Consider the following 16,421-nt stretch of genomic DNA (forward strand, 5'->3'; position numbering starts at 1 on the left):
TCTCTCTCTGTGCCTCTCATGAATAAATAAATAAAATCTTAAAAAAAAAATCCCCCCTTTCCCTGGTAAAGCAGCATCAATGCAAAAAAAAGTCTCTCTGCTGAGCACGTCTCCCCTCTTGCTGACTGGCAAGGAAGCCCACCCCATGAGAGGAAGCCCACAGAGCCCCAAGCCCACCCTCTCCTGTACCCCATTCCCTCTGCCCACCCTCAACTTCCTTTCTGCATCCTGTGCTTTCCAAGTTCTCCTGCCTGCTGGCCTGGGAAACCCCACCTTCTGGGAGAGTCATTCATACCCCCAAAATGTTGTTTTAAGTCTTTGTGCTCTCTCTCTCTCTTGACAATACCCCTGTTTGATCCTGGCAAAGGGGTTTAGGATTTGGAGTCAGGATGCTGGTTACAGGGGTGCCCTCTGCCATTGTTTACTCACTAAAGAGACAAGCAGCTTCTCTGGTCACTGGTTTTACTCTCTATAATGTGGGAAGATAAAGCTGCCCCCCAGGGCGTGGCTTCAGGGGACAAATGGGGCAAGAGTGTGTAGGAGCACTTTGTAAACAGTGAGGCAATATGCAAAAAAGATGGTGCTATTGCAAGGCTCTACCCCCCTTAAAGATGGTTCAGGTATTGGTGAAAAGAGGGACATATTTTTGGTCCTTGGAAGGTTCTTTCCCTTTACCTTAAACTACACGTATTGCCAATCCTCACATCATGCCCCACCCCCCTCAGTTGAGTCCAGAGCATCATCCTGTTTTCCCCAGCAAGACCCCCCTCCACTCTGGGAAGGGGGCAGAGAGGAGGCAGGAGGGCCAGGTGGGAAGATGGAAGCATCTTTGGAGCTTGGAAAGAGTTCACTGAAAGCAGCTTTCCTGGACATGTGGGGAATCATGCTGTTCCCCTAGAAGCCAGTTGTTCCCCCCAGCACACGGGAAGCCTGCTCATCTTCTCCTCGCCCCAGACAGTCCAGCAAGGTCGTGTCCAGGGCTGTGTGTGTCCTGCATCATCCTTCTCCCCTCAGTCAGGACCATCCCAGGACTCGCATGGGAATGGGCCACAGAGGATGAGCCACAGGAGAAGCAGAGCGTGTGCTTCAAGAGTTCTTTCGGGGGGCTTGGTCCTGTTCTCTTCAATTATTCACTTAGGAATGAACATTCTATATCCAAAGAGCTTGCAAGGAGCTCCAGCAGCTGTGAATGTCCCTCACAGAACGGCAAATCCTGGAATGTTGTGAATGCGGCAGCCTGTCGTGGGGGGAGAGAGACAGACAGACAGACCAGGCCCTGCCCTCCAAGTGCCTCCATCCAGGTGGAGAGACAGGGCTCCTCAGAGCTGGGGTAGGGTGGCCGGGGTCAGGCCAAGAGGCGGGAGGCCCTCACAGATGGTGTTAGCTGGCCTCCTGGCTCAAAAGCAGAACAGCGGCTGAAGAAGGTAATTTTCTGAATTGATCAGCATCCCCGTGATATAAAAGCTGCGGAACAGGAAAGGGCATACAATGACAGTTGTCCCTGGAGGTTCCTGTCTCCAGGTGATTCCTCCACCTCCTTCCTGAGATGCTCTGGGCTACATATGCACATTCTTAAGCCCGTTTCTGAGACTATGAATGCTATCATCCCGTACACATGGCTCTGGGGGCTGCCTTTTCACTTCCCTCTGGGTCTCAGAGATGAGAAGGAAGAGGAAGCTTTTTGTGCCCGTCAGGGAGCCAGGGCTGTCTGTGTGGCCACGCCATCACCGTCACGCTAGCTCCGTCCTGTCCATGAGTGTCAGTGTTTGTTAGGATCACCACTGTGATGAATGACCCACGCACTGGCCCTTTAGCAACTACACATCGCTGTCTATGGAAGGATATCCCAGAAGCAGATTGTTGGGTCAAGGAACGTATGCATTTGTAGTTTCGATCCGTGTGGCCAGAATGCCCCCACAGAGGTACATCCCCTGTCCCAGATTCTGAAAACTCTGTGGGTATTATTTGGGCCAGAGTCTGAGCTGAGTCTGGGGGTAGTCACAGGTGAGATGGAGGGGGTGGTTTGGGTTGTGCCCTGTGTTTGGACAGACATGGATGCCTCAGCACCATGTGGTACTAGACATCACTGGAGGCTCCTCCTTCACATGGAGAACAAGACCCCCATGGGCTTTTCCCAAGGGGCTGTTAGAAGCTTCTCAGTGGTACAAGCTTTGAGTCCAGATGTGCCCCCTGCCCACCGATCCCACTGTTTCACCCACATACTGGGTCTCCAGCACCCACCCTTGGACAGCACCCAGGTGGCCTCTGCATCCAGTGTCGTGCCCAAGATTGCGAATCCGAGAAACCACCAAGGAGCCAACACCGATGCAAACACATGAGATATATATATATAAATATAAATATATATATATTTATATTTATACATATATATATACATAAATACAAGCTCGAGATTGGGTCCAAGTATACTCCATACAGCAGAGCAGGGACTTGGACCCCGAAGTGGGTTACAGCTGGGTTTTTTATGGGCTGGTCTAGGGGATTTTCAGAAGGGGTGGAGGGATTTTTTTTTTCATTCCAATATGGGGGAAAGGGTGGGGGAGTTTCTTAAGATCTGATATGGGATTCTCTGCTGAGGGCAGTTCTGAGCTTTATTGTCTTTCCGATATGAGATTCCCTGCCTAGGACAATCTTCAGGTTTTCCTGTAAAGTTCAGCTCTTATTCCCAGTATCCTAAGATGGCTATACTTGTGCTAAAGCTAAACTTGAGGTGCAATGGCCTTAATTTTTCTCGGCCTCCACACCAGTGGTTGGGGTGAGCATTGGGAGCACAGAACATAAAACTCCCTGTTTAACTGTGATGTGAGAACTAGCCTGTCCTGGGCCACTCGGTGAGGAACCAGGCTAGTGGGCCAGCTGAGGACTCCTGCTGGAAGAACCACGGAAGGACGTGTCACCACCCCTGGGGGCCTGACCTCCACGGGGTGCCAGGCTCCACAACAGAGTAGCACAAGAGCTTCCCTCTTCTGCTCCCCAGCAGAGTCCTCTGAAGGGCCCAGGCACACCCCCACAGATCCTTGGCAGGCATCCTCATTCCTCACCTCTCTGTGGGCATCACTGGGGAGCACTGAAGCCATGACACTGAAGGACCCAGACTTGGGCCAGGCGGCTCCTCTGTCACCTTGCCTGCTGGACCACCCTTCCCCTCCCCACCTTTCCCCAAACAGCTGGAAAGCACCAGAGCTCCTGCTCTTGATCCTCCCTCTCCTTTCTCCCCCTTCCCCAAGCCCCACCTCAAAACAGGCTTTGCTTCTCAGGACCTTTAGGGGAAAACTTCTGTTTCTAAAAGAGTCAGGGACTTTCCTGTTGGAGGTCTTTGGTATCTTAAGTTTTGAGACCTAGAAAACCACGGGTGCTAGAGCCTTCTGTCTCCTGCTTTCACCTAGACCTGCCTCCCAGAGGTCAGCCCGGGGCCTGGAGCAGGGTTTCCCTCTTGGGATGGCTTCATGGGACAAGGGGTTTCCTAGAAGATGACCCTCCTTCCTTGATTGGTTCCTTCCAAAATTACCGCCAGGGAATATGTACCCCCCCCCAATCTCTCTCTCTGGACTCGGGGAAGGAGAAAAGATGCCAACAGAGCTTGAGCCTTACACCCTCCCATGCTCCCTTCTCTCCCCTTGCCTATTGGGTGGCGAATATCTTCCAGGCACCTGCCCCTCTCACCAGGGCAGCAAGGGCTGCTGTGGGGACCCAAGAGGCCAACCAGTACCCCTGCCACAAAGACAGATGGTGGATTTTGTTGGGGACAGGAGACTTAACGTACTTTCACATTTGGTTTCAGTGTTAAATATCGTGTTGTTACCTGGTAATATGTTGTGTGGATGAAATGTGCTCACAAGTCCAGGGGAGGACTCTCAGGGCCATAGAGTCAGGAGAAAGGGGTTGGTTGAATTGACTCCCCAGAGGAGTCTCCTGGAGAGCATTCCCTTCCTAGGGAGTGAAGATGGAAGCAGAGAAGGGGACACACATGTGTACAGGGACTGAGGACTGTGAGGAAAGGGGTCTGGGACAGAGTAACAAGCAGAGGAGATCCAGGCTTACAGCTCTGTAGGCTGACGTGTCTTTTTCTAGGTCAGAAGTAGCAAGTAGCAAGTAGGTAGCCCTTGGTACTGACAATTTTGCTTTGACTTACATGGTTTAAAAATTTAAATAGCAAATTGAAAATAAAAATTTTACTTAATTAGCTATAAATGTGAGACACCAGACCCAAATCCGGTTTCTGCTTCTCTTGGAAAACAAATCAATATCCATCAACTTGACTATATGAGTTTGCTAGAGCTGCCATAACAAAGTACCTCACACTGGGTCGCATAAAACAGTGGAAGTTTATTCCCTCATAGTTAAGAGGCTGGAGGTCTGAAACCAGGGTGTCAGGTAAGCTGTCCTCTGTCTGAGACCCAGGAAAGCATCCTTCCTTACCACTAGCTTTTGATGGTCACCAGCTGCACCTGGCACTCCTTGACCTGTAGATGCATCACTTCAGTCTCTGGCTTCTGTGACCTGGCTTCTGCTCTGGGTGCATGTCTGTCTCTATGTCCTCTCCTCCTCTAAGGACACTAGTCCCGTTGGGTTAAGAGCCAAGCCTACTCCAATGTGACCTCATTTAACATGATGATGTCTGCAAAGACCCTATTTCCAAATCTTCATGGGTGCCAGGGGTTAAGACTTCAATGTAGCTATTTGGGGGATGCAATGGATAGATATAGATAGATAGATAGATAGATAGATAGATAGATAGATAGATAGATAGATAGATAGATAGATAGATGATAGATAGATAGACTTGTCCCCAACATTTAAAATTTAATAATTCAGATTCTTGCCATTTGAGATGTTCGGTACTAAGAATGGAAGGAGCACTCTTTGCCCTCCTCTACCTCAGCCAGACTTCTAACAGCACTTTCTGATTTCCTCCTCAGCTTCGGGTCTCTCATCCTCTCCATCGACACCCACCCAGGTGGCCAAGCAACACACCTTTCCTCTCGAATCCTACAAGCATGAGCCTGAGCGACTGGAAAATCGCATCTATGCCTCCTCTTCCCCTCCGGACACAGGCCAGAGGTATTGCCCGTCCTCCTTCCAGAGCGCAGCCAGGCCTCCATCGGCATCGCCCACACACTATGCTTCCCCCAGAACCGTAAGTCTGGCCTTCTCCTGCGGGCCGGGCCTCCAGGCGTCAGGAGGGAGGGCAGAGTCTGAGGCCAAAGCCAAGGTTGTGCACCCCTGACACATTTGGTACATTTTATCATGAATCACAGGCTGAGAAAGAGATGTGGAGGGTGCAGGAGGCAAAGGGAAACTAAAGAGACTGGGAATGTTGGAACCTGGCCAGGAAGTGTTGGTTGCCTCAGCCTCTTTAAAAAGTCAGTCGTTAAAAGCTTTATTTGAATTTATCTTGATTGGGATACTAGAGGAAAAAGAGGTAAAGCAAAAAGAGTTTTTAAAATGAAGCTTTATTTTAGACTTTTAAGATTTCACGTTTTGACACCATTTGTGTTAGGAAGTGCGCCCAAGGAGGTGAGGCTTCAGAGCAGAGTGGTGCTGGTAGCCAGGCATCCCTGCCCCTGCATAGGGGGAGGGTCCACGGGCACTTATGAAGGAAGCTGGCTGAGCCGCAGGGCCTGTGCGCTCAGCATCAGCACGGTGGGCCCGGAGCGTGGACATGCTCTCCATCCGTGCCTGGCTCCTCTGAGGAACGTGCGAGCAGGGATAGAAGAACCATGTCCCTGAAGTCCATCTATATGGATGGAACTATTGGATTCAGTTGCTGTAGTCATTCCCTGGGGCCGCTGAACCAAAGTGGCATGAAGGGAACAGGGGGTGGGGTGCTTACAAGAACCAGAAGCTGTTGCCTCATAGCTCCAGAGGCTGGAGATCTGAAGTCCTGGTTTGGGCAGGACCGTGCTCCCTGCAGAGTCTCTGGGGAGGAGGACCCTTCCTTGGCTCTTCCAGCTTCTGGGAGCCCTGGGTATACCTTGGCTTGTGGTAGCATCACACCAGTCTCTGTCCTCACGTGGCTGTGGACCCTGTGTCTCTGGGCGTGTGGCCAGATTTTCCTCTTCTCATAATGATACCACTCATATCAGATTAGGACCCACCCTACTCCAATAGGACTTTGTCTTCACTTGATCACACCCACAAAGACCTCGCTTCCAAACAGGGTCACGTTCACAACCATCAGAGGCTGAGATTTCACCGTAGCTTTTTGGAAGACAGTATCCAGCCATAAGAGTCATTATCTTTGGAGGGAAAGATGTGTTTGTCATGCAGAGAACATGCCATCACCATCCTCTGTGCTCCCTTGGTGATTACTTTGTGAGATGTATGTTTTGCAGAGTGTTGTTTTAGATGCCAAGAGGTCAGATGCAAGCTCTTGTTTCTACCTTCTGGGGATTCCAGTCTTACTGGGAACAGAATAACATTCAGATGAAACAATTAAGTAAAAGCAGAAAGAAGGCTGGGTGGGGAGTGGAGAGTGAGCAGGTGGTCCACACTAGAGGAGTAGGGAAGGGAAACACTGGTCTGGTGAGGGCCGTGATTGCCCCGCTGCTGCAGTGCCGGGGGAGCTGAGCCTTGCATAAGTGGTAGGGTTTGAATGAAGGAAGAGGTGAAGGGAGAGCCTTCCAGAGAAGAAAACCAGCCATGACTTGGGTGGGAATGAGGTGACATGCAGCATGGAGAAGGAGGGCCGTGGGCACCTCTCAGGGTCAGGAACCCAGCGTCAGACTAGGAAGTGGGCTGGAAACAGGAGGGCAAGGAAGCAGAGGAAGAGTCCAGATGAGGAGCAGCTTGACCCTGGAGAGCTCTGGGCCTCGGAGGAGGGTCATCCGTGTTCTTGAATGGGAATGAGAAAAGATCTAGAAAGGCTCTCCTGTGCATCCAACAAGGGGAGACTTGGTTATAGAGATAATGGAACAAAAAGAATCCAAAAAGGGAATGGTGAGGCAACCCAGATTGTCAAAAGCAGGAAGCCACTACACCTCTAGGGCTAAAGGAGCAATGAGAGGCAGTGGTGTGACTGGAGCCCACCCAATGGGAGTAGAACCCTGTAGAACTGTCTGGCAGGAGTAGGAGCCACAGAGGAGAAGCAGCCACTGGCCAGAGATGCCCCCTCTGAGGCTGAGGGCTAGAAATCCTGGCATCTCTGCCTCTCCCTCCCTCCAGCCTTGTGCCAAACCTACCAGAGGCCTGTGGCCTAGGAGATCGGGGGTAGAAGGAGCCCGTGGGGACCATGAGCAGCGGGGAGGGCCAGCAGAGAGGCTTCTGAGGGTAAAGGAGACACAAACGTCTCAAAATATTGGCTTTTTCTCATTGATTAGTGATACTGGATAGAATAACCCCATTCAGGAAGAGACACCGATTTGAAGAGAGAGCAGCTATTTGCGGTTTAGGTCACTGGAAGTGATGGTGACAGCCATAAGGGTTGTCTGTGATTGTAGAAGTTTTGTGCTTGCCTTACAGAATTTAAATAAAAGAGAATCCAGAGAGCACTCTCAGTCCAATGTCAATTTTTTCATGTGCCATTGACTGGGAAATGGTGTTCTGAGCTGTGTAAGCTTCACACCACTAAGAAGCCCATGGCTGAGGCCAACAAGCCTGAGTCCTTCCAGGATGTCTAAGGTGGTTCTGGGGCCAGCATGGAAGTGTCCTCAGCAGTATCCCACACTCAGCGATGGACACGCCACATGTCCTCGTCAGGGCCTGCAATTCCACACCTACGGCCAGCATTTCAGCAACCATCCAGATGTCCTGAGTGGAGAATCAAGGTGTGGGTATTCCATACAATGGGATCTTTCCCAGCCTTAAAAAGGAAGGAAGTCCTGACACCTGCTACAGCATGGATGATCCTTGGGGACATTATTCTGAGTGATAAGCCAGTTGTACAAGCACAAATGCTGTGTGATTCCACATGTCCAAGGCCCCCAGAGTAGTCAGATTCACAGCCACAGAAAATAGAATGGTGGGCGCCAGGGGCTGGATGGGGAGGAATGGGGCATTGTCATTCGGTGAGGAAGAGTTTCAGTTTGAAAAGATGAAAAAGTTCTGAAGATGATGGGTGATGCTTGCACAACAGGGTGAATGTACTGGATACCATTGAATCATACACTTCAAAATGGTTAAAATGGTAAAGTTTATGTTACGTATATTTCACTCTAATTTTTTTAAAAGGTGATTCAGGCAAGACTACAGTGTTTATATAGTGTGAGCTTCAGAAAATCAGGGTGATCACCAGGGGCTCCCCACTTATGTTCTGAAATGATACGTTCACAATCAGAAGACACTGGCTCGCTGACATTAGACAGGCCTGTCCCCTGGGTAAGGTTATCACCAGAGGCATCCAGGGGCCCTTGTCATGGGGCCCTGCAGCCATGACTGGGCTGGGTCCTGCTTAGCAACAGGGCTGGTGTTCATTTCAAATTCATACAAAATGTGCGTCTTTGTCATCAGGCTATGTTGATCCTCTTTAAGTTAGGTATTCAGTTCCTTAAGAGCTTGGCTGATTTCATGAATTTGCTCCCAGCATAATCTTCATTGGAGAGATGTGATTGCTTAAAGACTTCTGTCAGCCTGAAAATATTCAGATATAATTTGTTTCTGCCCTCTGGAACAAAAAGAGACTTTCTATAAACATTGACTCTGAAGATCACTTTTATAAAATGTGAATTTTATTCTAAAATTGGAATGAGGGTAGGGTAATTAGTCTGTGGTAGAAAGTATTCATTTTATCATTTATTTACTCAGCAAATACTTACTAAGCAACTGCTATGTGCTAGAAACTGTGTTTGGAAAGGGTGAGCAGAAAAAAAAAGGAAAGGGTGAGCAGGTGACAAATGTGTGAGGAAAGGACATGTTTGTCCTTTTCACGACTTGATTAACAGCACATTATATATTGGAGGGCTTCAAGAAATAGCTAATAACTGGTTGAACAAAGAAGGGAGATTCATCTATCTGGGAGATGCAGGCGGGTAAATAATTACAACAGAGTTTGCTAGAACCTGTGTTGTTATCATGGGAGAAAACACCCAGTCCAGTCTGAGTGAGTGGAAGAACCAATCCCAGAGGAAGGAAGTGGACTTTTCTTCAGCTGAGAGCAATAATCAGCTTTGCATTATAGGATGCTCTGTCTGGGTACATGTGGAAACTAGATTGGATTCGAGTAGGACAGGAATTCAGACATGACACAGCATGAAATTATCTCAGCCTGGTGGCAGCTAACGGTAGAACAAAGTGGACCAGTGTTAAGAAGTAAAGACCTATTCAAGAGGTTGAATTAAAGGAATTGGAATGCTCTGATTGAATGGTTGAGGGGGAAAGAGAAGAATCAAGGGTGATTTCAGAAGTCTTGCCTCAGGAAACTAGATGAATGGTAGTTGCACTCGCTTGGATAGGGAACAAGGGAGGAAGAGGAGCAGGCTATGTATGTGTGCATGTGTGTGAGCACACATGGGGCATGTGTGTGTGCATATGTGTGTTCGGGTGGTGGTGGTATAATAAGGTGCCCATGGAACATTTCAAGAGGAGGTATCCAAAGGGCAATTGGGTATGTGCATCTGGAGCTAGAAATTAAGACTGAACATCATCAGAATAAATGGTAATTTATGCCATGATCGTAGATGAAATAATCCAGAAAAATATCTGGTAGGTGAGAAGTGAGCCAGAAAAACATGGACATTTAAGGCACAAACAAAAGAAAAGGATTCTGGATTGCCTTGAGATTAGGTAGGCAACACAGGCAAACACAGTACCACAGAGGCAAAAGGAATGTGCTTCATTGTATTTCACGCCTTTGGAGGGAGTTACCAGTGATGTCAAATACAACAGAATGGCCTGGAATGTAAGGCCTGAGGTCGGCACTGGTGACATTGGCAGGAATACAGTGGTCAAGTACAGAAGCCACGGAATGTGGGCTGAATGGTGAAGAGGTAAAGAAGCAGAGATCTCTAGTGTAGACAACTCGAGAATCCTGACGTGGAGGGGAGGAGATGGGGCAGCCCCTGTTGGAATGGAAGTGATGGGAATTCCTATAAATGGGAATAAGTTGAAACTTTTTTTTTTAAGATTTTATTTATTTATTCATGAGAGACACACAGAGAGGCAGAGACACAGGCAGAGGGAGAAACAGGCTCCCTACAGGGAGCCCGATGCGGGACTCCAACCCAGGTCTCCAAGGGTCACGAACTGCTGAAGGCGGCGCTAAACCACTGAGCCACCCGGACTGCCCTAAGTTGAAACTCTAATCGGGACAGGATTAAAAAGAAGTAATCAGTAAAAGACCGAAGAGAAAAAGTGAGCCTTACGTTCTGCTCATCAAGGAAATGGGTGCAATTCCTTGGGTGGCAGGAGATTTTTGTCTCGGACAGTGGAAGAATCATGTTCCATGCATTGAAAAACTTGATGTGAAGGTATTCAAGTGATTGGTACTTTTCTGGTTCCCTTTCCATAACAGCCATTCCTGTGATCCTCCCCTTTCTCTTCTAGGGATTTCACTCTTGACCTATGTCTTGGGTCAGAGTCCCCAGAAACAGTCTGAGATGGGGTTTGGGGTGCAAGTTTGTTGCTTTATTACAGAGTGTTCAGAATAAACCTGTAGGTACAAGAGGAGAGAAGAAGAAAGGTGACTTTGTGGTTTGGGATGAGATGTAGCCTCAGCCGACGACAGGGGAGCTCTGGAGTGCAAACTGCACCAGAATTTTCCCTGTCTGGAGGCAAGGAGGCTGGGCTTTTGACCCTCACACCAAGCAGCTGTTAGCTATGGGATGCCCAGGTGGAAGGAAATGCTGGGATGGCATCCATCCCCCAAGGATGATCCTGTAAGAAGATTGCAGGTTTGAGCCATTCGCAGCAGCCCCTGAGCCAGTGATGGAACCCAAGGCATCTGTCGTGGCTCAGGGTCTCTTCTTCTCTTCCTGGTTGATTCCTGTATCCAACAGGATTGGGTACCATGCCTGTTCTTCTATTGCCACATAACAAACTCCCCAAAACTTAAGACAGCAGCTGTTTATTCAGCTCACGATGCTGTGGGTCATCAATTTGGGTTGGGCATTCTTCTGGTCTTGGCTGTGCGTACTCACACATCTGTGGTCACTTACCAGGTTACTTGGCCCAGAGCAGCCTCAGCTGGAATGTCTCACCTCCATTCCATGTGGTCTGTCCTCCCCTGGCAGGCTATCCCAGACTTGTTCTTATGACAGTGGCATGATTCCAAGAGGCATGGGAGTATATGCAAGTCTTATAGAGGCCTTGGCTTAGAACTGGTACACTAACTCCTACCCAAGATAGAATCTGTTTCCCCTCCCCTTGAAGCTAGGCTGGGTTTTTTTGCTTGCTTTGGCCAACAGAATGAAGCAGAAGTGACAAAGTCACATTGCAGAGAGCATGGAGACAGGAAGAGGTGAAGGGTGTGGGCCAATTTTGAGATCTACCTCACGTCTTATCACTTGATTTCAACAGCTGCGTCTGCAGCTGAACACAGCATACTGGAGTCTAGAGGTTCATTTATCTCTATATAAGGAGTCTAATTTAGATGGTTAACTCTTCTGAGAGTAATTCCTTGAAAAAGTGGCTGCTACAGCTTGTGTTTCCTGAGAAGCAGATTCTAGACAGAAATTAATGTGCAGGATGTTCATGAGGAAGCACTCTGGGGATTGATGCCTGAGGGAGGAAAGAAGGAGGGAAGAGGGTCTGTGGGAGAAGCCGTGATGCCGTGCTGTCTCCACAAGGTCCTCAACAGACCCTCAGGGAGCATGAAAGCTGGGGTGGTTCCCCAGACTTGTCCCAAGTTGGGGCAGAGGAGCCAGGCCTTTCTATCCTTGCATCAACCTTAGATGGCAACCTTTCTATCCTTGCCATCAACATTAGATGGCAGCTCTCCTGGAACAGGGTTAACCATGGGCAAGGTAACTCTCCTCAGCCAAGGGCAATGCTGGCCAGAAGTTGAGGGCCATTGCTTGCCAGATTCCCAGTAGCTGAGGGGCAAACCCTTCACTTCTAAAAGGGGATCTGAGTAGTACATCACAGCCTTTAAACATGGACTTATTCTCTATTTTATTTTTTCGATTTACAATCCCCAAATTCTGACAGGTGAAAGTAAAGAGTATCACATTTCTTCTTATGGTGTATTTAACATGTAACTAAACTATGATATATTTAACATGTAACTAAATATTTCTTCTTATATATTTAATATGTAATATATTAACTAAATTTAACATATAAACTAAACTAAATATGATATATTTAACATGTATTTAATATGAAGAAAAGGGTTCAGCATGGTTGGTTGGGGATGAATGAAAAAAGGTCTTATTAGGCCCAAGGGGAGAGGAACTAAGGCCCCAGCCAACATCCACCACCAACTCCCAAGTAGCGGGCATGAGCCACCACAGACATGAAACCTCCAGCCCCACTCAAGTCTTCAGGTGAGACTGCAGCCCCAGCTGATACCAGAGATCCAGGACTACCCATCTGAACTGCTTGTGAATCGCTGACTCACAGAAACCATAAGAAATAATGTCTTATTCTGCTAAATAATGTCTTATTCTAGCTACTATAACAAAATGCCACAAACTAGGGTGCTTAACAGAAATTCATTTCTCAAGGCGCCTGGGTGGTTCAGTTGGTTAAGGATCTGCTTTCAGCCATGTGGGGCTCCCTGCTCAGTGGGGAGTCTGCTTCTCCCTCTCCCTCTGCTGCTCTCCCTGCTGACATTTGCTCGCATTCTTTCTTTCTCTCTTATAAATAAATTAAAAGTCCTCAAAAAAGAAAAAGGAAGAGGTAAGCCTGGGGGGCTTAGTGGTTAAGCTCCTGCCTTTGGCCCAGGGCGTGATCCTGGAGTCCTGGGATCGAGTCCCACGTCAGGCTCCCTGCATGGAAGAAAAAAAGGAAGAAAGAAATTCATTTCTCACAGTTCTGGAGGCTAGAAGTCCAGGATCTGGACTTGGGTGCTGTACCCATTCTTCTGTTGCCACATAACAAACCTCCCCAAAACTTATGATGGCAGCTGCTTATTTGGCTCACAGTTCTGTCACACTGGGGTCCAAGGGCTTCAGTCTATAAATCTAGAGGTGGGGGACACAATTCAGTCTATCACAGATAGTTACTATTATTCTCTTAAGCCACTGAGTTTTGGGTGATTGGTTACATATCAAAAGATAACTTATACTTGTTTTATCATGTATGTGGGGGAGATAATATATAATTAATTGAATTCAATAGATAATAAACTCACAAGGTTGGGGTTCTTTTAAACACTGACCAACTTACCACTGAATCAATCTCTGAGATCCCCGGTATTCCCAGTTATGAATATTTGGAAGGAAATCACCAACCAGTCTTTCAAGATCGTTATTTGGAATAATTACCTTTTTTATTTTTTAAGATAAGAAAGCACTTTAAAAACCTAAAAATACTTTTTTTAAAAAATACTTTTTTTTAAGATTTTATTTCTTTATTCATGAGAGATACAGAGAGAGGCAGAGACACAGGCAGAGGGAGAAGCAGGCTCCCTGCAGGGAGTCTGATGTGGGACTCAATCCCAGGACCCCAGGATCACACCCTGAGCCAAAGGCAGATGCTCAACCGCTGAGCCACCCAGGTGCCCCCCAAAATCTAAAAATATGTCAAATCACTTGACATTAAGGAATAGATAAGATTTTAATAGGCACTGTTTTGTTTTTATATTCCTGTCTACCATTTTAAATATCAATTTACAAGCTAATAAGGTCTTGGTGTTAAAATTATCTGCTCAGAAATGGCAAACTAACAGTTCCATAGTCTGTTACTCACAACAGATTAGATATTTTAAAAATAGTTTGGGAAAATTTCACATTGGGTCAAGGAGTAGGAGCACCAGAGAGAACCGATTCATAACAGGATTGGCTATCGTGAGAGTTGTTGCTTACACAAGTGTTGCCAGTGTGTTGAAGAGGCAAGTGGAGAATATCTACTCTCCTAGCTGTCAAAAGAAGGTATTATAATTGGCATCCTTCCTGTGTCCCTGCCCTGGTAGAATCATGACTTGATGAGCAGAGGAAGGCAGAGCCCAAATAAGAGAGATGTACTTGGCTGAGAGCTTAGCCTGTTTTTCTGAGCACTGGCCTGGGTCTTTCGGATTCTTATTTATTCTGTTCCCCAGGGTAGTGAGCTCCAGGAAAGGATGTTGCATCTTTTTATCCTCAATTTTTCTTTAATTCGTCAAATGGCCTACCTCTGTCACCTCCCCAGGGGCCCATGAGGGAAATGACTCGTTCAACTGTTGTTTCATAAGATCCTGTCATGTGCCTGGCAGCATATTAGGTACTGAGTGTTTGAGGACAGTGGAGATCATTTCTGCCTCAAGAGTCTCAGCAAGAGCAGGTCCCATGGAGCCGGAACCCGAGGCTAGAGCAGCTGAGGAGTGCCTCCACCTCCTCACCCAGGAGCCACAGCCTAACAGATGGGAGATATGCACTCGGCATCATGATGACAGGGATACAAATGTAAATTTCCCACAGTGAGTTATTTTGATGTCTTGGTTGATAGAGCCAACCCCTCTGTTGGTGAAATCAACCATCATGACTGCAGCTACTTTAGGACTCATCTTGAACTTTTCCACCCAAAAGAAGCAACTCTGGATAAGGCAATGGTTCAAATATTGGCGTCACATGGCATTGGGATGCTCCCTGGAAGTTTTCAGGGTGATCTACAGATAGCACCTCTTCTTGGAGGTGGAAAATGTTGCAATTAGCTTTTTCCTTCCCTGGGCTGCTATTGTCAAGGATGTCACCTAACTATGCAACAGGCCTTGACTGACTATATCTCTTGTTGAAGAAACCATCTTGATCACGGCTCTCTCTAAGCTCAGGGCAGAAGCTAGCCTTCCAGGGACCTCTAGGCAAGTGCATGGTGACAAAGGGTCGATGGAGGCAGCTTTGTCATGAAATTTGGAGTAAAGAGGAGCCATGAGGGAGCTGGGTAGGCAGAGGGCATTTCTCTCAAAGATGGGCATGGCCTGAGCATGTGAATGTGCTAATGGAAGGGGATGTACAGGTTCCCAAGCCTCCCACCTTCTCTACCCACCCCTCTATCCTCCAAAGATACAAGAGGATCAATGGAGAGCATCTGAGTAAGCTTCCCAAAGCTGCATTGCTAGCCAACACAGAAGTCAAATCTTAAACCAAGGAAGCTGATCTCCAAAGCCCATGTTCATGGTATGATTTCATACGGCCTCTAGAGAAGTCCAGGCTTCTCAGCCCACCAATCACACACGGACTTAGCATCTTAGCTCACATATGCCTAATTCAAGAGCTGGCCTTGGGGCCAAACCTGGCCCATCATCTCTTTCTGTACTTAAAGTTTTATTAATACAATAGCCACGCCCATTCATCTATGCATCGTCTGTAGCTGCTTTCATGCTACAACAGCAGAGGTGAGTAGTTGCAACAGAGACCAGATGGCCGCAAAATACAAAATATTTATTATCTAGTCTTTTTTCAGGAAAAAAAAAAAACAAAACTTGCCAGCTCCTGACTGATCTGTGCCAGAGCCTTCCGTTACTGCATCTCCTTAATTAATAGGCCATCCCATGCAAAGTGCCAAGGTGAGACTCGTCCCCAGAAAGGCAAGAGGCCAGCAGTAGAGCCCTGCCCCACTAAAGGCCAGCAGTAGAGCCAGTTCCGTGGGAGAGCAGAAGGGAAGTTAGTCATAGGGCCTGCCCGCCAGAGTCCCAGCAATCAGACCGGCCATCAAGTTGGCAATCTGGGAGGTAATCCTAAAAAGTTAGGACTGAGGGACCTGCCTTCTCCTTATCCTCAGAGCGTTATAATGTCCTACAGTCTGCTACTGGACTGAATTGAGGAGATTTAGGGTAATATAAATTTAAGATGGAAGGACCCTTATTCATCGACCCTTCATCTCCTTGAGGGAGGAAAGGATGCAAATGCAAAAAGTCTTTGTTGCCTGCCTTGGCAGCGGGTTAGAGTAATGAGTTGGTTGGCTGTGAGTTTTTTTTTTCCCCCCCAAAGATTTCATTTATTTATTTGAGAGAGAGAGAGCATGAGCTGGGGAGGAGTAGAGGGGGAGGGAAAGAGAGAATCTCTCAAGCAGACTCCACACTGATTGCAGAGTCTGACACAGGACTACATCTCATGACCTTGAGATCATGACCTTGAAATCATGACCTGAGCCAAAATCAACTGAGCCACCCAGGCACCCCACAGCCCCGCATTTTAATAGAAGGATTACTCCAGTGGCAGGCAAGAGACTAGAGGAAGCCTCTAGAAGACTAAGCAAGCAGACCAATAAAGAAAAGACAACAGTTGTTCAGGAGACACAACAAAGGGCTGAATTAAGGCCAGAGGAGTGTAGACTAAAAGGTAGGGGTTAATTATGAAGGCATGTAGCAGATAAAATCGGCCAGCCTG

The 16,421-nt window shown here is 47.6% G+C and overlaps 1 protein-coding gene across 7 annotated transcripts in view; it reads left to right on the forward strand.

Moving 5' to 3' along the window:
* Nucleotides 1-16,421, forward strand: part of PRKAG2 (protein kinase AMP-activated non-catalytic subunit gamma 2) — a 265,070-nt gene that overhangs the window by 163,750 nt on the left and 84,899 nt on the right. For all 7 annotated transcript variants that reach the window (XM_072776912.1, XM_072776910.1, XM_072776911.1 and 4 more), the window contains one exon: nt 4,941-5,158. In XM_072776912.1, coding sequence (XP_072633013.1) covers nt 4,941-5,158 — 218 coding nt within the window. The remainder of the gene's footprint in view (nt 1-4,940; nt 5,159-16,421) is intronic.

This window comes from Canis lupus, chromosome 15 (genome assembly GCF_048164855.1).
Source record: "Canis lupus baileyi chromosome 15, mCanLup2.hap1, whole genome shotgun sequence".
Taxonomy (NCBI): domain Eukaryota; kingdom Metazoa; phylum Chordata; class Mammalia; order Carnivora; family Canidae; genus Canis; species Canis lupus.